Here is a 24,825-nt window from a genome sequence, read left to right as displayed (position 1 = left end):
TCGCGCCGCGGCGTGGCGCTGTCACTCTATCTCTTTTTACAATTAGTATCGAGTAACAAATCGATATTTCTTAATTTTTTTCATATTAATTTTTTCGTAAAGAAATAAAGAGCAATGAAATTCGTCTAAACAATGAAATTATGATACAATTTTTTCCAATAATTTAGGAATTAGATAGGATTTTTTTTTTGGTTGGAATTGTTATTTTCTGTTGAATATATTTATTCCTCTTTTTTTTTAAGAATAAGAACAATATTTGAAATTTTGTTTACAAAAGGGTAGAGAATATTTATACGTACACATATATGTAAGATACAAAAGTTCCTCCATACGAACTCGGAAACAATGTGAAGCTTGAGTGTGAAATATCGTAACGATGTGTTAATACGAGTTAACAATAGTGTGTCGTCGCACCTCGAACCTCGACTCACCTGCTATGAAAACTTGCTTCTTTGAACTCGGTGTAGTCAGTTTTGCCACGAGTTTTATACGTAAAACTTGCACAATTGTTGATACAAAACACTGTACATTTTCAATCAGCATATGTGAATGCAAACTGGTAATTTTTATATAATAGAAAGAAGATTTCTAGAAAGGTAATCCGTAAGTGAAAATTTTTATTTTACCAAAATAAAAATAATTTAAGATTGAATATATATTTTTTTCATTAAAGATAACAAACGTTTTTAAGAAATTTTTTATTTATTATAAAAGATTCGCGATAAATAATAAGAATTAATTTAAAATAAAAGAGGAGAATTGAAAAATGTTGCGGAGTAAGGTAGAATATTTGAAATCTAAATCTTTGAATACCAAGATTATAGGCGATTCTAACGTTATTTATACTATTGCATTATTTTCTCAATGATTACACAGAAACGACAAATGTTTGAAGACAGCTCGTCCACGATTTAAAAACGATTCACATGCTGAGTCGTACCTTTTACCGGCTACGACCACCGTAACTGCAAACAATTTTTCATTCATCCGCAAACAACTGTGCAGAATCGAAGAAACAATCGGCAAACAATAGTTCGACAGTTCCGGAATACGAGTTACGATATTTGTCGTACGTGACTTAGCCTTGGCTACCGCGCTCATAAAACTTGCGGTTCCAAGTGTATCTTTTGAAGGAAACGTGACGATATCCGCGATGAGTATATACGAAATTTTATGAGCTTTCTTCGCCATAAATCTAATTTTAGGTCACGCGTCTATCCAGACACATCGGTAGAAAATCTTGTTTAAAGGAAAACTTTATTTTTTCTTATATCTTTTGAATATCTATATACACATTTGATAACGTACACACGTGTAACTAACGTATTTTGCTCATCATCGCCAAGTTCATCGAGGAAGAAAATTTCATGAATTTCTTCTCATCTTCTCCTCTGAATTTTTTTTCTAGAATAAAAAAAAAAAAAAAAAAGAAGAAGACGAAGCCCATTTGCCCTATTGGAGCAGGGTGTCTAATAGAATTTTGATGAGAAGCAGTAAATATACCGAAACGATGAAGTCATTGGTTAATGACTGTCATAGAAATGACTTTTACGGTCGATGTTCCCTCGTCCAGATTCCCCCCGCTCTTCCCTCCTCCTTCATCCACCGGATTTTCTTAAAGCAACGCTAGAATCTTCACCAATTTCAGGGAATACCATTCTCTGGGAAGTTGTAAAAGCAGTTTAATGTGTATCTTCACGCTCGCGTATATATACACTGTGCATCGTAAACGGCGGTATACTGTAATTTAATGCCCCTCGATCTTGTTCAACGGTGTGGAGAGAGGATCGAGCGGATTGAAATTGGAAAAGTTATATAATCGAACGGTGGAAGTTTCTCTCTCGATCGCCAATATTTCCGTTAAAAGGGTGATTCTTTATTGTTAATGCTTTTCTAATTCTTGCCAGGTATATTTGTTTGGAATTCCATTGAAAAGGTTGGTTTTTACGCGATGAAGAGGGTTAATTAAAGGCTCTAAAATATAATTGTATTGCTGTGTTAAACTGAAATATATGGAGGAAGAATAATAATTCGATTAAGGAATTTTGCTTGTTGCAAAAATTTATGTTATTTTCTTTTGGATGAAGTTGGAAGTTGTATACTTTTTGTATGTTTACACGGAAATTTCTTGGTTCGATTCGTGAAACTTTTACTTTCTACGATTTTTTATTATATTTTATATAATACTTTTTATTTATCTTCCTCTTATTAATTTTTATTACATTTTATTATATGTTAATATTGAAATTAAGTATCGTAAATATCGATTATTAGAAGTTTTGAAAAAGTTGTTTATATTCTTCTATTATTGTATTCAATTTACATCATCTTAAAATAGAAATATACTTGTAAAGTGAATAGAGTGTTAACCTCTTGGCGTTAAATAGCGTAATATCTGATATGTCATTGTTTATTCTAATATAAGAAATGCATGATTATGCTAAAGACGGTATTTGACACTAAAAGGTTAATCGGTTGGCTAAACTATTATATTTTCTTACTTACGATTATTATCTTTACAAAAGCTTTTAAAAAGTTTCTAAATTTACCAACTTAATAATCTGTATAGACAACTTCTGATATATCGTTGAAATATAAAATAAGATAATGCAAAACGAATCTAAATTAATTTATATAATAATTTTAGAACGTTTAAAATTAAAATTCACACATCGAAAAATTAACCCTATATTAAAATTAAATTTTTAACGTTCAAAGGAAAAAAGAATGAATTGAAGAAGAACAAAATAGAAGAAGAAATCTCATCAGATCTTTTTTATATCCTCTTCAAATTGGAAAAATTATCGATAACATCCTTATTGGTATTCAGCCAACGGATTCTCAAACGTTGCTCTCCACTGATAAATTAACACGAGTAACAAATTCGCCTCTGAAGATTCACCGGCATGATGCTCGTCGGTGGCATCAGTGGAATCATCACGATCTCGCATCGCGTGGAACGATCGCGATTCCTATCGTCCAACAAATTCGGCTGTGTGCACGAGTTACAGCCGCCATAAAATTCCGGCCATTTAACGATGGCAAGAATTTATTGGATATTTTTGGTAGCTAATGCGGCCAGTGACCCTTCGGTCATCTCTCCCTTCTCTCTCTCTCTCTTTCCTTAAATTCTTGAGCATTTTCAAAATAAAGTATTATTCACATTATCTTATATTTGATTAGACGAAACAATCAATTTGTTCATTATCGCCTTTCTCTTATTTCATCAACTGCCGCGTAAACAAACACGTTTAATAACACGAAATCTAACCCCGAGAAAGAAGGAGAATATTAATAAATTATATCGAATTATTATTCCCTTATCTTATCTCAAATAAAATTTGTCCAAGCCTTGTTCCCTTCCAACCCTCACGAAACGTTCCCTATCCCAAAACGGTCGCAATACTTCTTACACGCGCGGCGCATACGGCGTCCACTCCACTGATCGAGCATGAAGATAATGGCGCCAGGACGGGTTCATTTATTGGACGTAAATCTCCCGACTTCTCCGCCTAGCGGCGCTCTCGGCGTGTAATCGTCCTCCCGTACGGTTATACGCCTTAAAGCGTATTTCATCGAAATTCCTGGTGTCGAAAGACACCGTTTACACGCAAAGACGTTAAAGAAGCTTTACGACGCGGCTCTGGCTACCGCCTCGTTACGAAACCGGTGTTATGGGCGAAGGAAAGAGGAAGAAGAAAAAGAGGAGAAGGAGGAGGAAGAAGAAGAAATCGATCGAGAGGGAAACGTATGGTACGAGATTGAATTTATCGTGGAAACGTCGAAATACGAGCCACGAGTTGACGCGAAGGCAAATGCCGAGTTTTGAAGGCGTTGGAAGGAAGGGGCTTTGGTGTATTGGTAAGCGGATCGTCGATCGTCACGTTGAGAAGACGATATTTTATGGATTATCTGATCGGAACGGGGGCTCGACTCCAACGTGGATGCTGGATGGATGTCGGAGCGAAGGTGTATCGGGTATTGGCTGCTTCAAGTTGGTCGGTTTCCAGGGATTTAAGATGGATAGGGTGAGAAAGATTAGGTATTGGGTTTGGGATTGTACGTGGCTCGGGTTGTTTAAGGTGGATTTGTTCCTGTTTTATATTTTATTGGTGTGAGAATAGAGGGATTTGAAGGGAGTTAATAGAAGGATTAGATTGTGGACATGCAGTTTGAAATAATAATAATAAGGTGAATTAAATGGGATGAAACGATATATACGTGTTTCAATTTATACGTGCTTCTTGCGAAGCTCTTTATATTGTTGTAATTGATATACATTTTATTTTGAGATATAAATTAATTACTCCTAGCACTGTGCGTGAGATTATACACACGTATATTTTCTTTTTAAAACGTAGAAGAATTGTTGAAAGTGTTGATTATTCCCTACAATAATAGAAAGAAGTAGAAAATTTCCAATTTATTAATGAACTTATCTTTTATCATTAGAAATATAATAATAATAATAAATAGCAAATAAGATAGGAGAAATGATATAATGATACATAAGTAATACAGATAATGGCAGAAACTTGTTACTTTATCAACTCTATGTGCGTCAATCTGGTTAGATCTAAGTAATATTCCAATCAGTCTATTTTGATGTATTTATCACGTTTGTCACAGTGTTTGTCGATCGACACACTCTCGATCGATACTCGAACACGAAGAAATTTCTTCCTTTTTTCTTTTCCAGGTGAGGTATCAGGTGAGAACGTGTCCGCGGGTACTGGACCACGTAGTGGCGATCGTGGAGAGGGGACTGATTTAGGTACACACACGGAAAATAACGACGGGGCCACCCTGGCCGCGAACACAGCGGTCGACGCGAGGGGCGGAAGCCCCCAGGGTGCCCACCTTTCCGGTGCGGCCACTCCCAGACCGCTAAGGGGTAGGAGACGACAAAACCAGAATGGTCTCGACACCACTCAAGTAAGTTCACAACGACAATTTTAATTAATTTTTATCCTTCTTATTCCTTTTTCTCTAACCTGCAATTATTGTACTCGAAGAAGAACCTTCTTCAATTTTTACATCCTTAGAAGTGTAAAAGATTCGTTGGTCAACATGTGATTTCGAAAGAAAGTTTCAATCAACTTCGAAATTTACATAGAAATTCTGAGACCCTTCTTGTATCCAACAATATCCAATTTTAACTTATAGAAAATTATTCGTAAATTAATTTGGCAACTAACGATCATAAATCGAAACCAATAACACTCTTCTTTGCACAAAAGTTATCTAAAAATCGCTTTTCGAAAGAAAAGCAATGAAAAGAAAAGAAGAAAAAAAGAATCTCGCGTTGTTTGCCTTCCAACAAATATCCAAAAGACTCGTGTCTCGAGTGTTTGATCGGGAACGGGCATAAGGAGGCTTCTCGAGATAAAGTTTACCAGTGGAAGCGGTAGCGTGTGCGCGAGCGGTCCCGTTCGAGGCAGGCCTCCTCTCTGTGACAGCGATGTCAAACGAAAGTCGCAGTGTCATCCCGTCGTTGACACACGCGCGCGGCTGTTCGACGCTTCTGTAAATGCGGTGCAAAGGGTGACTGACTGAGGGAAAGAAAAAAAAAAAAAGAAAGAAAAGAAAAGAAGAAGCGAGGAAGGCGAATGGCCAGGAGATATGGACGATCATCGTTCAGGAAAAGAATGGGCGTTCAATGACACGTGAAAATTCTTCTACTGCTGCTGAACGGTTAAACGAATGAAGATCCTCGCGTGGAAGAAACAACGGTCGACGATGGATCGACGTGGAATCTTGATACGATTGAATACGATTGGCTTGTTCGTTCCTTGTAATCGATGCATTAACAAGCGTTGTATCTTTTTTTAGTTTGCCTCTGGTTTTGATTCAAAAATATTTTTCTTTCTTTTTTTGAAAGTTAGAGAGTGATAGAAAATTGGGAATGTGATAAGTGCTATTAATTTTGATATGAAACTTGGTTACTTTAGTGAGGGAGTGAAATGAAGAAAAAGTTTAAAAGTCGAAAGGAGAGATTGGTTTGATCGATGGATTTTTGAAAAGATAAGAGTTATGATCATTATGTATTATTCAGCACATTGTACAATTAGTGTAAATTCCTTTTTCATAATTTAAAAATAAATAATTCCATCAGAAGATTATTATTTTAAAGCTAGACAATTTACACATTTATATCATTTTTTCTTTCAATTATCGATCGCCATGAGCTTCAATTTCTCCGTAAACGTATCTGCCAATCAATCTTCCCTCGAATCCTTCCACTCTCGAAACCAAAAAAAAAAAAAACCAAAAAAAGAAATAAGAATATCGAAGATCCTCGATTTCTTCGATCCTCGATCCACCTCTCGTTTTCTCCAAAAACCATTCCCAACTCCTGTCAACAAATCGTCCGAACTCTGGCCTAAATTCCTAAAAATCCCTCTATCGAAACTCTACATTTCTCTCTGTTTTATCGAGGGTGAAACCGTCCGCTCCCTCGGCCGCGCGTTTCTTTCGCAAGGACGAGGTGGACGAAACGTGGACGAACGCCACGGAGAGAAGCGTGGCTTGTACACGTTGGGATCGTGTCTACGTTGCGAGAGGCCGTTGTCAGGAAGAGGTCTCGAGGCGAGAAAGAGATTTACCGTGGCGGTACGGCCTCCTCGGGGACTCTATTCTACGCCAATCGAGTCTCGTTCTTCTTGGTGTCACGTCGCCTTCTCAACGAAGGCGAAGAGGAGTCAACTGTCCCCGCCACGCGTTCCCTTCATTACCATATCTCGGATGCAATCTGTTCCACGGGAATTAACGCGCACCGATATTTCCTGCCGCCCCTCCCCTGGCCGGGGATACTGGTCGAGGATGACGTTTTCAATGACGAGGAACGCCGCGAATTCCTTAGTTGGTTTTTTTTTATATAGTGGCATTTTCTTGGAATCTTTTTCTTTCTTTCTTTCTTTTTTCTTTCTGTATGTGTGTATATATGAGAATTTTCAATTTGAAACGGAAGTGTGAAATTAAAGTTGTATCGAAGGTAATAGGTAGATTTTTAAAATTTGTCCAATTTGTTCTTGGAATTATATTTTTCGTTTGAAATAGATCGTTATGAAAGTATAAGTATATTTGGCAATGTTGCGATTTTTGGAATAATTTTGTAATTTGTGAATCATACATGTGAATATTTTTCATCATTGTGAATATTTTTTTCAGATATGAAAATTTTTATTCGATGAAATGGTAGAAGAGTGAATGATATATATATTTATAATAGGATTTCTTATCTTATTTTCGGGATTGTGTTAATATATTCTGCGTGTCACATGGAATTTTTTGGAATATTATTCTTATATAAAAATTTGTACGTGCAAAGTATATGCGAAAGTGTGAAAATATTGGTGACATGATTGATGTGTTCGATATGGGATAGTGAAGGCAGCATAGAATTTTTTTTAATTTTTTGTAGTAGGCTGTTTTTTAGCTGGTGTTTTTTGCGAGGTAGCTATTTAGGCGATCGAGTGATTAATTATATTTTAATTGGGTATTTCAACAATGCGTTACGTTTGAAACGTGATTCATTCCTTATGCTTATAGTTATCTCTGGAAATACACGTGTTATATTTAATAATATGTTGTTATATACGTATTATGTATATGATGCTAAAGTTAATTTTACATGAAAGATTTCTTTAGAGATAATTGATCATAAAAAAGAACGTGTAATTTAAAGAAGAACATAAGTATAAATATTAAACAATCTATTACAGGTATCATTTAAATTTACAGAACTAGAATTTAAATTTTACATACGTTATTATTTTTGTATAATGAATTATCATTCGTTATTGAATGATTCTTTATAATACAATTTTTAAATATTCGATAAAAATTAACTCATGATTGATTTCTCACTTCAAAATTTTCAAGGGAAGGGCATGATGTTTGTGTTATAGGTTAAAACAGAACGGCTCACGCCAGACAATAATTCAACGTCGTCGAGGAGCGTGACGCCCTCATCGTCCAGCCATCCAGGAACGCCACCAAATGCTACCCCTTTGGGTGGACCCGAGGGCCCACCACCACCCCATCACCTCAAACACATGGAGCAGATGATGGGTCGGAATTATAGCGATTTCATGAGAAGCCTCGCTGCCAAGTACAATAACGCCAATCCTAATGAGTGAGTACACTTCTCTCTCTTTCTCTCTCTCTCTCTTAGGAAACCTCCATTCCTAACCATTAGCAGATTGATTCAAATATGATAATTTAAGTTTGCACGATCCCTTTCTACGTGTTGGACACATCGATTTGCTAAAATAATCATCCATGGAAAAACTAATCGTTAACCAAGAACTTAAGACTTGAAATATTTTTTAAAAATTTCAATATAACGAAACAAACCGTGTTGATTCACTTTCGAGAAATAAGATAATTTAATAAAATAGATTAAATATCGAAATTCTATGCGTATATTACGTATTATAGTTTTATTGGTTGTTACAAAAAGATGGCCACGCTCATCAGAAAGAGGTTAGAAACATCTCGATCGGTAAAGAGGCTCGTAGATTCCTTTCCACAATTATTCTCAACGCAAAATCTCTACGATACATTCTCTCAAATCCAATCAAATCGATATCAAGCACATCCACAACAAACGTTGTATTATTTAAAGAGCATAAGACCTTGAGAGAGTCATCACGCTCGCCTTGACATTCTTCGTACTTTCCTCCATGTGCATACGTAGGAATCGCATAGAAACGCGTAAGAAGCAATCCTTGACGAGAATGTCGTGTATAAAAGAAGAATATCGATCGCCTCGTCTTGAAATATCGCTGCTCATCTATCATTGGACCGAGTGTTCTTGATAGAATGTTGTCGTTTGAAACTGGTTGCAGCTTCTTCGCGTTGCTTTCCAACTTCCGGCTGAAAGATCGGCCGAGACGCGGAGAATAACGCATCTGTGGCGTTTCGAGGAGAAAGTAACTTGTTCCGATTCGATGAATAAATATGGATCCTGGAATCCTTCCACGTATGATGTGACGAGAAATGATATTGAATCGTGTCTTTGTTGAAGTAATAATGAGAGAGAAACTTTCTATCGTGTTCCTTCAAGAGTTCTTTCATGTTTCTGTTAGTAGTGGAAGGTTGATGCTTGTTTATGACAGAGGAATATTAAAGAAATGTAGGAAATAAGCGTCAACATATTGTAATGGGAATAAATGTCTCTTTGATGCGTAAGTATACTTGATAGGATTGAACGTGGCCTTAAAATGGAAACGTTCTTCTGATTATAGATTTCTCTGGTTTCGTATGGAAGAATTTGATATTTGTTCGATATTTTTTGAATCCAATATAATGACAATAGATTTTTTTGTATTGCGTATAAGGTATCTTAGAATAATTTTATTGGTATGTTAATATTAAAATATTCGAGTTTATATGAGGTAAAAAAGAATATTTTATAGATTTGTTATGTTCTTGCATTTTCTTCTTAAATCTTTTTTATGTGAATATTTTAAAGATGTAATTTATAATAAATAATATTCCATGCTAAGAAATTGTTGAACGAGTACGTTGAATTTAATTTTCGAGATTTGAGTTGACTATTATTAGAATGTAAAATCGTTGAAAGATCGTTTGAAGCAATTTATGAGACAGAGGTGTGATATTTCATTTTGGTCGATAGTATTGGATTACAATTGAACGAATGTTATTTTTTTGAAATAATTTTTAAAAATTTTCTTAGGAATTTTAAATAACCAACTATTATGATTTTGAACTTTAGATAAATATGTTTAATAATTTTTATGTTTTAAATTGAAATGATATAAAACTTGACGATAAGAATTATGAAATCACTCGATTCTAGGAAATTATATTTAACTACGTGTACATAATGCCAATTCCGCAGTAAATTATTACACAGTGAATTTTAAATCTTGCATACTTAATTTGTTAAATATTGTCAACTACAAATTACGTTTCATTCAGAAACGACTTTAATAATTAGATAATTAAATACAAATCTTCAATAAACAATATTAACTTTATTGACATAACTTATCACTCTTCAAATCTCATAATAATCTCGTAATAGATAGTCACATATAATTATTTCATTAAAATTCAAGACACCTGTTTATTCAAATTGAAACAACGTCAGAGATTTATAACGATCATAATCCGTTTAAATTCTTAATAAATTTTCTGTATTTTCAAAAAAAAAAAAAAATAAATCCAAAAAAAAAAAAAAATAAATTTTCACAATCTCTTCTACAACTTTTTTTTGAATATTTTCTTCAAAAATTAACCAAAGCTTTTTTGATTCACAGCTACTTCAGTTCGCCCAGAAACGGCTATCCTCCAGGCCTAGATCCAAGGTTTCCGGCGTTCAAAACTGCCGCCACACCCTTCGTCGGTTTGATGGCGCCGTTGGGTGCGCCACAACCGTCAACCGTGTCCACCACCTCCCCTCTATCCAATAAAGATCCGAAAGAGCAGAAGCAGGAGAGTCTGTTCGGTAATCCCGTGTTCCCACCGATGCTGGACATGTCGTCGACGCAAGCACTTTTGCACATGGTGAGGACCGCGAATGCTGCACAAAATGCTGCAGAACTGGAAACGTATCTCAAAGGTAATTGTAAAATATGATTTTATTTATTGTTGAATTTTTATTTTATTTGAGATTTATTTTTTTCGTTGATTTAAAATGATGATAGAGATTTGTGAGATATTCGGAAATCGAATTGCAACTCATTGAGAACAAATTTTATTTTGTTTTTGAAAAGTTAAATAGTGATAAATATTTTATGGTAAGTAAGTCTTGGAAATGTATAAAAAATAGAATTGATCGATGTATATAGTATTCTAATTTAATTCTTTAGCTACGATATTTAAAGATAAATTGTAACTTATTATTAGAGGAGAGATATGAATATTTTAATAATTAATTATACAATATAGTTTAAAAAACAAATATTTTTAATAATTATTTTTAAATAAAAATAGTTTTATTTCTATGGAAAAATAATATTCTTGAATATCTTTTTCTTTATGATAATTGGAATTCCATAGAAGAATAGGGAGAATATATAAAAATTTTTGATCGATGTCATTTGAATTTTAAACATTAATGGAAAAACAATTAAAAAGTTATCAAACTCATATTTTAATACGTATTTATACATTTATTAAAATTATATTCCGAATTATAAAATATTCGTATTTAATTATGCAAATTTAGACAGATTAATATTCATAAAATAGATAATATTTATTCAAATTTTGAGAGATTGAATATTATTAAGAAATAATATTCCGCTAATATTATTTATTACGTATTATACACAGCCGTTCTAAACTTAGTTTTTGTTTTTTCCAAATGATAAGTTCGGTTACCGGCAATTCTCGGAAAATATTGTCAATCTTTCCAATGTTTTGATTTTGCGTCGTACGTATAAAGCCTCGAGCTCGTTTAATAACATTCGAGCGTTTAGTTTGTCGTCGACCTCCTTAAGCGTAACATCTCGTTACGAATATTCCGCATTTTCTCGCAAATTAATTATAAGTATATTTTTTTAATTTAAGCATTTTTAATACAAATTTAATATCGTTTTATTAATCTCCGACATAAAACTCATAAATAGAAATAAATTTAATTAATTAATTTTCATTTGTTATAATTTAGTATTATAAAACTAAATTATGGATATTTTTTTCGTACAAAATAAGAACTTTTTTTTACATTTAATCGTGAAAATTCACAAATAAAAATCAGAGAATTATAAATCAGTTAAAAACGTGCCTAAATTTCTTTAATTTTCTAAATTTTGATTTAATATTTTCACTGCGGATTTAAAAAATTTAATGATAAATTTCATTCGATTTATCTATCTATCCCGTATAAATATATCTGATTCAACTTATTCATCTTGAATACAATGAACGAATGAAATTCATTCACATACATAACGCGTTCGACAAAATGTTTAAAACATTCGAAAAATTTGAATTATATACATTCGAAAAATTTGAATTGTCCGTACACAGGTGCGAACAAAAGAGACACGGGAGTGACGAGTCCTCTGGATCTGTCGAGTCCAGGTGGATTCGCACCGCGGAAAAGGCAGAGGGCGGAAACGAGGAGATCGGGAAGCGTGTCTCCGAAACCGAAGCCAACCCCTCGACCCACCACACCACCTCCAGTCAGATGTCCATCCCTGTGTGGTCACATGCCGTGTGGCGATGGGCAAGCTGTCAATCGATGGACCATCGAGGACGTCGTCAATTACGTGTCGTCGATCGATATTTGCGCAGAGTATGCACAGGTGAGTGGCTCGAATGCGTCGATTTTCTTCCATTCGTTGATTCGAATTTTTCCATTTTACGTGTTGCTATAAGTTGGGCGTAAATTTCGCAAATGGCAATTGCAACATCGTGGCAAATAAACTCGATAATGTTTGCCAGGTTTCATAAGAAACGCCACAGGCGCTAGGAAACTTTGTACCGCGATGACGAGAGGTTAACCAATCTGGGTCTAGGGTTTTTTAATAAAATATTGGTTGGTTCAGGTTATCACTTTTTTCCTTTCCAAATTCCAAGTTTCTCGATAGGATTTATTAACATTACGCTCGGAAGGAAAATTAAGGTTAAAATTTTCTTCGCTTCGAGTAGTTAAAAAATAAACTGCTCGGTCAAGAGGTTATCTACGATTATCTACGATACATCTAATTTAATTTTTATTGTACATAATATCATAAAAAGAAAAAAATCAGAATTTGTACTATTCTATCAAATCTCGCGGAATTACGCTACGTTTCAAAACCCTCGCCTCCCATTACGACTTCCTCAATCCTAACCTCACTCACCGTGATCATAATTAAAAGCCAGGTTCACCAAAGGCTACGCTTTTAATTGCTTCCCTGTCGCTCCGATTTCACCGAGAAATTTCTCTTCTTACCCACGACTATCCATGAATATATCAAGGAAACTCGAACTAAAACCCATCAAACGTTTCACGACAGAGAGAGAGAGAGAGAGAGAGAGAGAGAGAGAGAAACAAACATAGAAAAAACGCGTGGGTTGTTGAAATCACGCGATCTCTCGAAACCTCGGCAAATGACCGACGACGAATGAACAACTCGACAGCGAGCAATTCGCTGTTACGAGATGGAATAAGTTTCGAACGTGCCAGTTTTAATTGCTTTTGAAAGTCGTTGGCGTAATGAGGCGTATCGAGATCCGTCGCGCAATATCGTTGGAAGGATAGGCCTCCTCTCTCGACTTCCACGTCGTCACGTCGATGAGGCAACCGGAGAAGGTCTAGGAAGCTCTGAATGACCTGACATCAGTCAATCCGGACAGTCTGCTGGCAAGAAGACCGTGCTCTACGGTTAAGAGAGCTCTGTAATGACCCCTCGAAGCTAGAATCGACCCAGCACCCCTCTCTGATCCTCGTGTCCGCACTTTCTCCCCCTTTTTCTCGCATCACAACTCTCTCTCTCTCTCTCTCTCTCTCTCTCTCTCTCTCTCTCTTTCTTTCTCTCTTCTATCCTTAGGCTAGCATTCCACATAGAAACGTGAAGTTATTCGTAATCGTTCGGTTGGTTCGCTTGTTTTTATTGTCTTTTCACGTGGCGCATTCGATGGAATGGGAAATAGTTGTCTCTTCACGAAAGGTAGTTCGACACTTTGTTTACGAGTGTTGTTGTTGGCGAGTTTGTGGCGGATGCCGTGTGGTGAAAATAAGCGTCGTTAAAGGATGGCGAGTGGAATGGAATGAAGTGAAAGGGGGAAGATGGAGAAGGACGTGGATTCGAGGCATTTTAGGAATCGAATTTTCTTCTTTCGAATAAAATTTTTCCTCGAAAGGAAAAAAACTAAAATTTGAGGTTAGTTCCGTCGAATTAAATTTTAGTCAAACGTAGAAACATTGTCTTAAAAAATTTGAAAATAAATACAGCGAATAAATTTAGAATTTTGCTTTACCAAGATATATATTGTCTATTATTTAAACCAGATGCTTAAATTTCGTCTTTTTCATTAAATATTCGATCGTTCGTTAAATATTCATCCGCTATCATTAATTATTCTACTATCATTGCATCAAAGATACACGATATTGTCTTTACCACTTGATTTGACTTTTATCCGATCATTTTTCTTCGAAGTTATTAGCAGCTCGATTGCTTAATAACGCTGATAACAAATGGAACGACTGAATTAACATTGGAAATTAATACAGGAATTACCACGCTGTAATTTATACGCTCGTTTATTACGCGAAATACTTCTTCGTTGCATAATCATTTCTAGAATGATCCGACTCCATATGCCTCGAACGAAGCATATACATTATGCACACATTAAGAAATTAAAATTCTATATGCCACAATACTCTTCGTTCCATCGACCAGCACTTCCTCTCCTCGCATAATCATCTTTGTCCTCCTCTCTCTTCGCTCTTTTTCATCCGCGTTCCTGAATCCCCAAAGAGGATTCTTACAACTTTTCATCCGTCTTCTAGTAATCCTTCACGATGTCACGCAACCGGTTCAAATGACGTTTTTGTGAACCGTGTCTGATTTTAATCGCTTATAAGTGCGATACCCATTCACTCGGCCGGGTACCCTGCTCGATCATCGTCAAAGGAAACGATGGATTGTTTTATAATTAGAGCTTAAACCCGACGTTGTAATTATGGATCTGATAGCGGGTACGGGCAAATTGATTAATCCCGGGACAATTAAGCGTTACCGGCTCGTTAGCATCGGCTTTCGTATTCTTACACGAGGATCACGATATCACGAATTCGTTTCCTCCACTTTATCCAACCGAGCTTTCTCTGGAACGAAGTTATTAACCTGTCATTGCCCACTCTTGGAATTGTCAAACGTCAGAGTTTCTGCATAGATCTGACTGCGTTCTTGGTTACGATAATTAATCGCGGAAGACGATTATTTCTTTTATTTCTCGATCTTTACGTATTACTACGTATTAATTTTAATGATATTTTGTATAAATATTCGAATATTCGGATTATAAGGATAATATTTTAATATAATATTTTTTTGGAAGTTTGGAATCTTGTTTAAAAAAAAAAAAGGTGCACTCTTGTTGCTAACCTCAAAACTCTAACTCGACAGATTTCTATTTCGATAAAAGTATCAACAGTAATGTTTTGTATAAATATTCGAATATTTATTGTAATATTTTGATATAACTTTAACCTTTTTTTTGGAAGCTTAGAGAATTTAAAAATTATTAGAGTCTTATTTAAAAAAAAAAAAAAAAAAAAGAGATGCACTCTTCTTCCTAACCTCAAAATTCAACTCGACAGACTGATTTCTATCTCGATAGATTATTCTATTCGCATCTATTTTCAATAAAAATACGATTGTATTTCTTCATCTCGTTCGAAAAACGACAAAGAATACGTTCGAAGAATCTTATATATATATATCTTCATCGTTTGTTTATCCACCGTGGTGTGGCGCCTCGTTCGATAACACGCTCGATTCCAGCAAGTAGTATCGCAAGAAACCACTCGACAACATCTCCATGACGTTCTGAAAACACGGTCGAACGATTCGGCCGATTTCGAGGCGTAACGTGGTTCCTCGAGGACTGTCAGTCCCGATTATATCCACGGGTATCGTTAGGCCTCGTTTGCGGTCCTCGAAACGTCAGACTGTCAGGGCCGTAAATTTTTGCGCGGGCACCCACCTAGTCATGCATATTCATGAACGCTCGAACGAAAAAGGGAGAGAGACCTCGGCTATATTTCGATCATGCCATCCTCCCGATTCGAGAATGACGAGGGGCCAAATACGAATGGTGGTATACGCTCGTTGTTGCATCAAGGATCTCCTTTTTCATTCTTCGAAGCGAGTAGTGAATGAATCAAGAATTCTCGAGGGTTTTCGGAGGCAATGTTTTTTTTTTCCCCTGTACGAATGTTGATCGATATTTTTAAAGATTTTCGAATGATTGTGGCGTTCTGGAGGCTAGAATAATGAACATAGGATTGTAGAATTTTATTCTTTCTTGTTTCTTGTTTTCTTCTTTACAATTAAATTTTTGTTTAATAAAATAATGATTTGTAATAGTATCATTCCTCTCGTTCGAATCGTACGAATTTATAATTTAGAGGTTAGAAGGAAAAAGAGAATAACAAGAATAAATTTAACTATACGATTAAATATTTGATAAAAAAAAAATATATATTCTTTCCTCTCAACGTTATTCAAGAGAAATCAAGCATCGATTTCCTGCAAACTTATCCAAGATAACTATAACCTAACCTAACCAAACAAATCGACCAACGTCAACGAATTCTTTACCCAACTACATCGGCGAACCTCGGACGCAATTTTCCCACAAAATTTCGACCGATACACACAATTACGTAAATCATGGCGAATATCCATATCCCGAACACTCGAATATCCGCGAATATACGCGCGTCGAGCACAAAACCAGGCGCAATAATCACCGCGGCGTATATCGAGCGGCGAGCAATTTATCACACCATAAATCCGGGATTGAAAAAATCACCCATGATGGATCGCGTTGCGCGCTATATACGCTTTCGTTAACAGGCATCGAAAACGTTGGCAAAAGTTCAGGTGGTGATCGACGACGGAGGCGGGCCCGGCCTCTCGTGACGAATAGTAGATAGCGGAGGCACGAACCCGCTACGATTTACAAGATTCCCCCAGTTCGTAAATAGCTGGAGCCGCGTCGCGGGCATCTCTCGAGATTATCTTATAAAGGATACCGCGGTGCTCTGATCAACGAGTGAGAGTATAGATCGTTCGGTAGAGATCTTCTCCTCCCTCCCTCCCCCCTCCCCTCTCCTCTTTCCCGATCCCTCGATGGAATTATAGCGTCGATCCTTATCGCCGATCTGGAATAGTGGCGCGACCACGTATATGTATATATATATATATATATATTTATTTATATACGCTCACTTTCGTTTCGAAGCAGAACCAGAGGAACGGATCTCATCGCGAGAAATCGAATCGTCCCCGGTGGATATGTAAATAATTGCCGCGAGGGCTGCGTGCCTAATTATCGCGGCGTGTTTGGTACGCTCGCGATTTATGATATTGGTACACGGTCAGGGGGGACGAGTTTTAATCGCCTGTTAATGATATTTGTATACGGGGGATGAGAAAGAAAGAATTTTTATACGCGGATAAACTCTACGGAACTCTTTCGAATTATTCGTTGAATAATTGGTTAAAATTTCGAATAATTATTTATTCGTGGGTAAACTATTGCGCGCGATTGGTTTGGATAGTTTAAATAGCTTGTTCTTAAAATTTTCAACGTCCGTTTTCCCGATGATTCTTGTGTGCGAAAAATATTTTTGAATTGAAAGATCAACTTTGGTTTTTCTTGAATTAATTATCGATAGAAGGTAATTCTATGTGCGAAAAAAAAAAAAGGAAAAAAAGAGAAAATTCTTTTCATTTAAAGAATTAGTTTTTAAGAAAATTTGAAAATTTTCGATTACACGATTCCTTAGTTATAATGTATGTTCAATTTCGTATTTCTGAAAAATAATGATAAAAGGATACAATTTTATTCTACCCTCTTTTGTTTATTTCCACATATAATTGCCTATCGATAATTAATTTGTATATAATTTCACTTGAAAACGGAAGCTAATAAAATATTTTTTGATTTATTTTCGTAGAATCACTATTTATCCGCTTGTACCATGATCTTTGCAACATATCTTGTACAAGCATATTCTTTCCTTTCTTTTCTTCTTCTTCTTCTTCTTCTTCTTCTTATATCTCCCCGTACTTTGCCAAATTAGAAGCAACAACCGAGAATAAAAATAAGATTACCCCTCTCTCTCTTCCGGTTTCTCGGATGACCGTCGAAACCTGTTCATAATTCGTCCGTGGACCGCAAAGTAAAACATCCTTATTTTTTCGACCCGTCTTTAACGCAACCATTTAAGCAGTCGAATCACGAGCGAAAAGCAAAAAGGAGAAAAGGCGGACTCGATAAGCGGGCAAGGCGTAATTTACGCTAACAAGAGGCGTTCGAGGGTCGATATAAGAAACTCATAAGGAACTTGGACGTGTTTCGTGTATCGTGAACGCGCGAGAAAGAGAGGGAAAAGTATGTGTTTTAAAGTGGGCACATTGAAGCATCCTCGAAGGAACGTGTCCCCGTGTGCGAGCTGACGCGCAAAAGAGGCGAAAGACACTTGGTCCCAGGTCGTTAGAAAGTCATGAATGCGAATCGAATCGGTTCGTACGTCTTTCGTGATGTGGCACACGAGAAGATATCGTGTCTTCACGTCCCACGCATGCACTTCGTGGCAAACTCCTCCGTCGTTTTCGCTCGCGTTTTATCGGCCCCGTGTGCTCGCCTTGTCGGCCATTCCACACCTTTGTTCTGATCGAATGGGCAAACTGCCAACATTCTTTCTCGCGGAAGAGGTATGGACGTCGTTTATCTCTTCGATGCATCGATCGTCTGGATAAAATCTCTCGGTTCTCGCCTCGGATATTTTCGGTTAACTGCTTGATGCTTTTTACCGATTTAGATCATTTTTACGGGTCTACGTGTTCGAATCGTGACGGTTTCGTTTTCGCTTTTGTTTGAGCTTTAGGATTCAAACGGACAGAAAGTATCGAGTATCCGTTATTTTCGATATTTTTAGATCGCGCAAGATAGATTTTCCCGAGTTACTAGAGGTAACTAGAGTTTTATGCAACTAGAGTTTTTTTTTCTTTAGAAATTTCTTCTTATATCTTTCGTCTCGAATAATAAAAGAATGGAAAGAAGTTGGTTCTGGTTCTTTTGACTTTGTCCAGTTGGCTCTCAGGTATATTGGAGGTTATGGAATTTTATTACGACGAGACATTTTCAAATTTTTTTTTTTTTTCCTTTACTGTCTTCCGTGTTATAGGTTAGGATAGTTCCTTTACGTTCGACGATATTTCATCGACGTAACATTAAACACAAACTTTCTAAAATATACATAAAGAATTTAAAGTCAAACAAGATATATCCACCTGGCAAATATATATCCTAACCCAGAAGAAACCACGAAACGATTACGAACTTTCAAACCTTCCACGCATTCTGCGTTGGACGTTAGAACACAGAAACGCTGACCCATCAGCCAACGAACGCGCCATTCTTCCTCGTTTTAGAAATCTCATAATTTCCTCTCGGTTGCTCCGCTTTCGCCGAGCATCCGCGCGCGAAAAAGCTTAAAGCCCCGGATCCGCAGATCTATTTAAAGCTCGAGCAAAACGAGGTAGAAAGCCGCGTCTCATCCTCCGCATCTCGCCCAACGTGCAAATCGTCCATCACCGATTCCGCGCTCCAAAAACCGTCAAACGCATCTGCAATTAAGGTAAACAACTCCATTACCGTGCTTCAACCCACCCAGTTATCACGATCAATTGAATATAATCGTTGAAATTGAAATACTAATCACGTTGAAATTGAAATTAAACCTCAACAAGTAATTGTTACTCCTTTTAAATATTTTTGGAATATTAAATATCATTAGAAGAAGTAACAATTTCCTGTTGATTCGAGGTTCAATTTCTCAATTTCAACGTGATTAGTATTTCAATTTCAACGATTCGAAAGAAAATTTCGAAGGAAGAGAAGTTGAAATTATTCAACGATTATCAAGCGGTCACTGAATGTTCATTAGAGGGTCGTTTACTAGTCACGTTACCAGTCGCCGATTTTTCTCCTCCTCGTAAATCGTCGGATCGATGCAACGAGGAAGCTGGATCTCGAATCGCGCCTCCTATAACTGCAACGATTTTGACGCGTCTCCTCTTACTCTCGGAGGGGGATTCATTCGACACGCTCGGCTCGTGATCGACGCTTGATCCCCGTATGAATATTATCGCCTATTAATGATTAATTGACGTCGAGAGGCAGGCTCTAGATGCAGGCGCACCGCTTACGCGCTTTTGCCTCTTGCTTCGAGAACGAGAGGTCGCCCCGGGTCACATCACGCTCCGCGCCGAATCGTTAGAAAGTCCGCTCTGAATCCACGTATTAGACTCCTCTTTCCTTTCCCCCCTCAGCGTTCAGCTCGATTTCTTTCCTTTTCTATCCTTTTTTTCCATCCGATTGAAGTGTGCACTTTTGCCCTGTGAAAGGTTGATTTGAATGAACCTCTTCGTTCAAATTGCTTGCGAGTGATCATCTTTGAGGTTAGGTTAGAGTGATTACAAGGAAATTTAATAAAGTTGAAGCTACGAATAAGGTTACTTCCATAAGTTACTCTAATAATTTATTCGTTCGAATCACAAGTAATGATAATTGGAAATAATGGTAAATGACCAAGGTTACACGAAAAGCTAAGGATCTATTATATGATATACGAACAAATCACATATCCACGAACAAATGTCATTTATTATATTCTCGAAGTAACTTTATTCGAATTATTCTTAACTCTAGTTATTCTTTCAACGGGTCAATGCCCGTAACTCTGGATAATTAACAATATAGATAGAGGTATTTGAATGCGAATAACTTGAATACAAATCGTTTCCTAGTTACCTTAGAATACTATTTCTTCTTCTACTTTCCATTTCATCATCCATTTCACCATCCAAAAATTTGTATTTATTATTATTTTCAAAATAATAAAATCACACGGAACGAATATTAATATCAACTTCTAATCAGCGTGCAAATAATCGTAATAATTACAAGGATGATGGCAAGAGGAAGGTGCACAAACGGGTAAATATATCCATAACCGTTCGATTCGTTATTCGTGAACAAGTTTCACCCCGAGACCGGTGTATACGTCTCCTTCGACCTTTCTATCCATCTTTTCTTCAACTGGTATCGATGGCAGTCGGGTAGCCGGCGTCTCGGTTAGGAAGAGAGCCATCCATCGAGCGCGGATGGATCTCTCGCTCGTTGTTAGCGCTCCCCGAGAGATGAAAAGGGTTTCGCGTTCGCGGTCGTTACGCTGGAAAAGTCTTGTGTAATTGAAGATCTTGTAGTACCTTTATACGCGTACACGGACACGCGTCGGCCAACGTATAAATCAGCCGCCTTTAGGCCCCTCGCGTCGGCCAGCCAAGCGACGAGGAGCCTCTTTGTTTGACTTGTCGCGAACCTACGCGCGGATCTTCTGCCGCGATTCGTTGCGGACGATTTATTGGCGCGATTCCCCGTGGCATCTCGCCGCGAGTGGATTCGGATGATGGACGATGAAACGGGGCTCGTTACCTCCACCAACACCGGTGTTTAGTAATAACCGTTGAAGCGTCGATGTATCCGTCCATTCCTTGGTAATTGGAAAAAGTTTTTATAACTGACGAAAAATATTTCGAAATTCGGGATCGAGTTTCTTTTCTCTTTGACAAATTTTGAAAGAAACCATATAATTTTGTACGAAGAAGAGAAATTTAAATATTCTTAAAAAAAAAATTCGACGATACGAAAATTTAGAGAGAGATAGAGTCTTTCGAATCGGTATTAAGCCCAAGATCCTTCGTGATAATTCTACACGACGTTTCACTGATGAATAAATAAATAAATAAATAAATAAATAAAATAAATAAAATTAAAAAATAAATAAATAAAATCCTCTTATCCGATCCACACCGGCTTTCCTTATCGAAATTCAAGTCAGCCGTGTACCCGATAGAAAACAGTTACAGCAGATCTCGACACGGAAACTTACGACTCTATCCCGCGACGATAACCGCGACAAGGATCTACGTGGATCCTCTCCGCGGTCGATGGAAATCGCCGTGTTAGAAAGTGGCGGTTTATCCGAGAGATTTTCATGAAATCCTTCGAGGATTCGATCGATTTAACGTGGTGGCCGTCCACCACGTGGTCGGTGTTTGGCTAATCGTCGGAAAGCTAATTAACCGAGGGGGAGCCACGTGCGCGCTTTCTCTTTGACGCTGCGTGCGTGTAATTACACCGACACATTGGCGCAAAACGCAAAACGGTGAAACGATAGTACAGATCGTGCGAGTTTGTACGATAATGGAACAGTTAATACGTCAATGGGAATTTTTTTTTTTTTCCTTTTTCTTTCTTTCTCTCTCTCTCTCTCTCTTTATTCGAATTATCGCGAGAATATAGAAGGTTGTGGAGCGTTGTCTACGTAGGCATTTGTATGGAATGAGTCATAATCGGGCTTCTGTTGGCCGAGGGAACTGGATCCTTATGTAACTGGATTCTTGATCGTCGGGATTGTGACGGTTAAGGAAAAATATTTTGAGAGTGTTTGTACACCGTGTAGATGGTTGGATTTTTCTTTTTTAATTGAGATATCGGTAATAAATTGTTGCGCAGGGATTTTTATGGTGTGTGTGTATGTTTATGGTTCTGGAGGAGTTATTAAATCACTTTTGTCCAGCGTGCGTTTAACAAGTAGAAATATTGGTATAAATTATAATGTAGAGATTTTTATCTTGGAACAGTTCTAGTGTTTTTCTTTCACATGAAATAGAGATTTTTGTCACGGAATTAATATAGATTTCGAATAGATGTTATCGAAATACTTGTCCAATGATTCTCTTAGATAGATGCTCAAGTTATTTACAAACATTTCGAAACGAATCGACTCTTATCCAAAACCATTATTTTTTTTTTTTTATTCCTATAATCATCAACTCGCACAAAATTAATCAAAGTTATTCCAGTTATACGCATATAATTTCACCACCTTGTACAATCATTTTCCATCTCTTACGTATCTTACGGCCAAACTGGAAACAACATGGTGTACATTCTGATTTACACCGGAATATAATACATAAACAGGCAGTATCTCCTCCATCCGTTCACGTGTGCCAGGGGACCCTGGAGGGGGAGGGAGAAAGAGAAATTCATACAGAGGCACACGTAGGTAGATGTATGCGAGCCGATATGTAACCCAGTCTCACAACAGGCCGGACTGTTTTTCTTCGACTGACAGATAGCTACCGTACTGTTTTAGAAACGTGTTGCCGCGATAAAGCCGCTAGGATATGCCGCTTTCAGGTAGCGTTCGTGTCCTGTGTCATTTCCAGATGAAAATGTCTCTTGATATGTTAATTGAACGTAGGTGTAATTAGGGGGACGTTAACCGGACGCTATTTACACGGGTTCATTATGATAATGAAAGACAAGCCGTTTGGATCAAGGCGAGGGGTTCCCTCGCCCTTCTTCTCCTCGTTTCCTTCTTCCCTTCTTTCCTGGGGAAGGGAGGGACGTCGCGTGTCGAATAGAAGGCAGAGGTGATAAAACGAGTTCGGAACACCGAGTTTTTCGAGTCGCGCACGATACCTCGATACCTGTCCCCTGACGGTGATTAATGGGATCGGGTAGAAAGCGAACCGCGTTCGATGTTGGCCGGTTCTATCGGACTTTTTCGCCGGGTTGTGAGAATTCGGCGATAATAAGCACGACGTCGCGCCGGATCGAACGGCCTGATGTATCGAATTTCGAAATGGGGAGTGACGTTTAATTGGCCGTTTGTGTTCCGTGCTTCGTTTTACTCCTGTTCCGTGTTGTACGGAGGAGGATGTGCGTGGAAATTGAAAGAGAATCGAAGTTGCCTCTTCCTTTTCTTTTCTTCTTCTTCTTCTTCTTCTTTTTTTAATTCTTTGAAAGTTGGAGAAATTCGAGGAATCCATCTATCGGAGAAAAATGGTTGTAAATGATTGGATTCTTCGTTTCTTTCCGCGATCCTTCTCGATTTTCTTGTCTCGAGAGATTTTATCGAAGTTTATCTACGTATGGTATGAACTGGGTTAAAATAATTTTAACGGGACGATTCTTGGAAAGAAAAGAAAAGAATCGAGGAACGCGATATTTTTCTTTTTTTTTTTATATATATATATTCGTAAATCGATGATTCCGTGTTATTTTGCGCGATAAAGTTGTCGATCTGAAAGTTATAACGCAGCAATGTGATGAGTTTTTTATATTACAAATAGAAAAGAAAAACGAAAGCGGTTAACATACTTTCCGCGGTAAACTGGATTCACGATACACGAAACACGAGACGTCTTCGTATCTTTGATTTCTAATACTCTTGTTATTGCAATTTTATGCATAAAATGTCAGAGAATCGATTTACAGCGACTGGTTCCAACTGCTTCACATCAGTAGTTTCGCGGGAAGGATTCTACCGATATTCGTAATTGTGTTAAAAAGACAAAAGTAGCGGTTTAAAACTATGATTCTTGGAATCCATTGCTCGTGTTAATAGGAATATCGCATTTCCAGATAATTGTAGTAGGGAACGAGTCAATCATATCAAAGATGAAAAACGATACGTTTATTTACTAAGATAATTTCCGATACTTTCGAACCCAGTACTAAAACATTCCGGCATAAAACGATTGAAAAGCATGGTTTCATCAATTTTCCGGCCCATAATTTTCTCTATATGGCAACGATCGATACTTTCTATCGATTTCGAACACTCGACAACTTTCAAATTTTCCTTTCTTCCTTTTTTTCTTTCAAATTACCCCTCAAAACGGATCTCCAAGAATCGTAAAACACTCGTAATTTATAAAATTTCTCGAGATCTATCTCTTCGTTCCATTTCCTCCTACATTTATGATTCAAAACATTTCAAAAAACGAAGAAAGACAATTTTCTCCTATATATATATATACACAACTTCTTCGATTTCATCTCAAATTTTTCCAAATCACAAAATCAATTTAATTTCATCGATCCAATTTCAAGATCTAACCTAACATTTAAAAAAAGGAAAAAAAAAGAAACGTATTCAGAAACGTAATCGAGAAACCACGTCAATCACGTCAATTACACGGACCTAACCTAAAGACCACGTATTCATCGTCGCCAATTTTTCGCCTGAACTTTCTT

General features: G+C 37.0%; 1 protein-coding gene across 1 annotated transcript in view; it reads left to right on the top strand.

Annotated features, from left to right (window-relative positions):
- LOC122712143 overlaps positions 1–24,825 on the top strand; it is a 168,981-nt gene that overhangs the window by 75,514 nt on the left and 68,642 nt on the right. Inside the window, exons 2-5 of the mRNA XM_043931545.1 lie at positions 4,700–4,935; positions 7,911–8,137; positions 10,290–10,591; positions 12,007–12,284. Of these exons, the coding sequence (XP_043787480.1) occupies positions 4,700–4,935; positions 7,911–8,137; positions 10,290–10,591; positions 12,007–12,284 (1,043 nt within the window). The remainder of the gene's footprint in view (positions 1–4,699; positions 4,936–7,910; positions 8,138–10,289; positions 10,592–12,006; positions 12,285–24,825) is intronic.

This window comes from Apis laboriosa, unplaced genomic scaffold (assembly GCF_014066325.1).
Source record: "Apis laboriosa isolate Shangri-la unplaced genomic scaffold, ASM1406632v1 scaffold19_cov150, whole genome shotgun sequence".
NCBI classification, from domain to species: Eukaryota; Metazoa; Arthropoda; class Insecta; order Hymenoptera; family Apidae; genus Apis; species Apis laboriosa.
The sequence above is the reverse complement of the archived record's forward strand: the minus strand, read 5'-3'. Positions and strand labels throughout refer to the sequence as shown.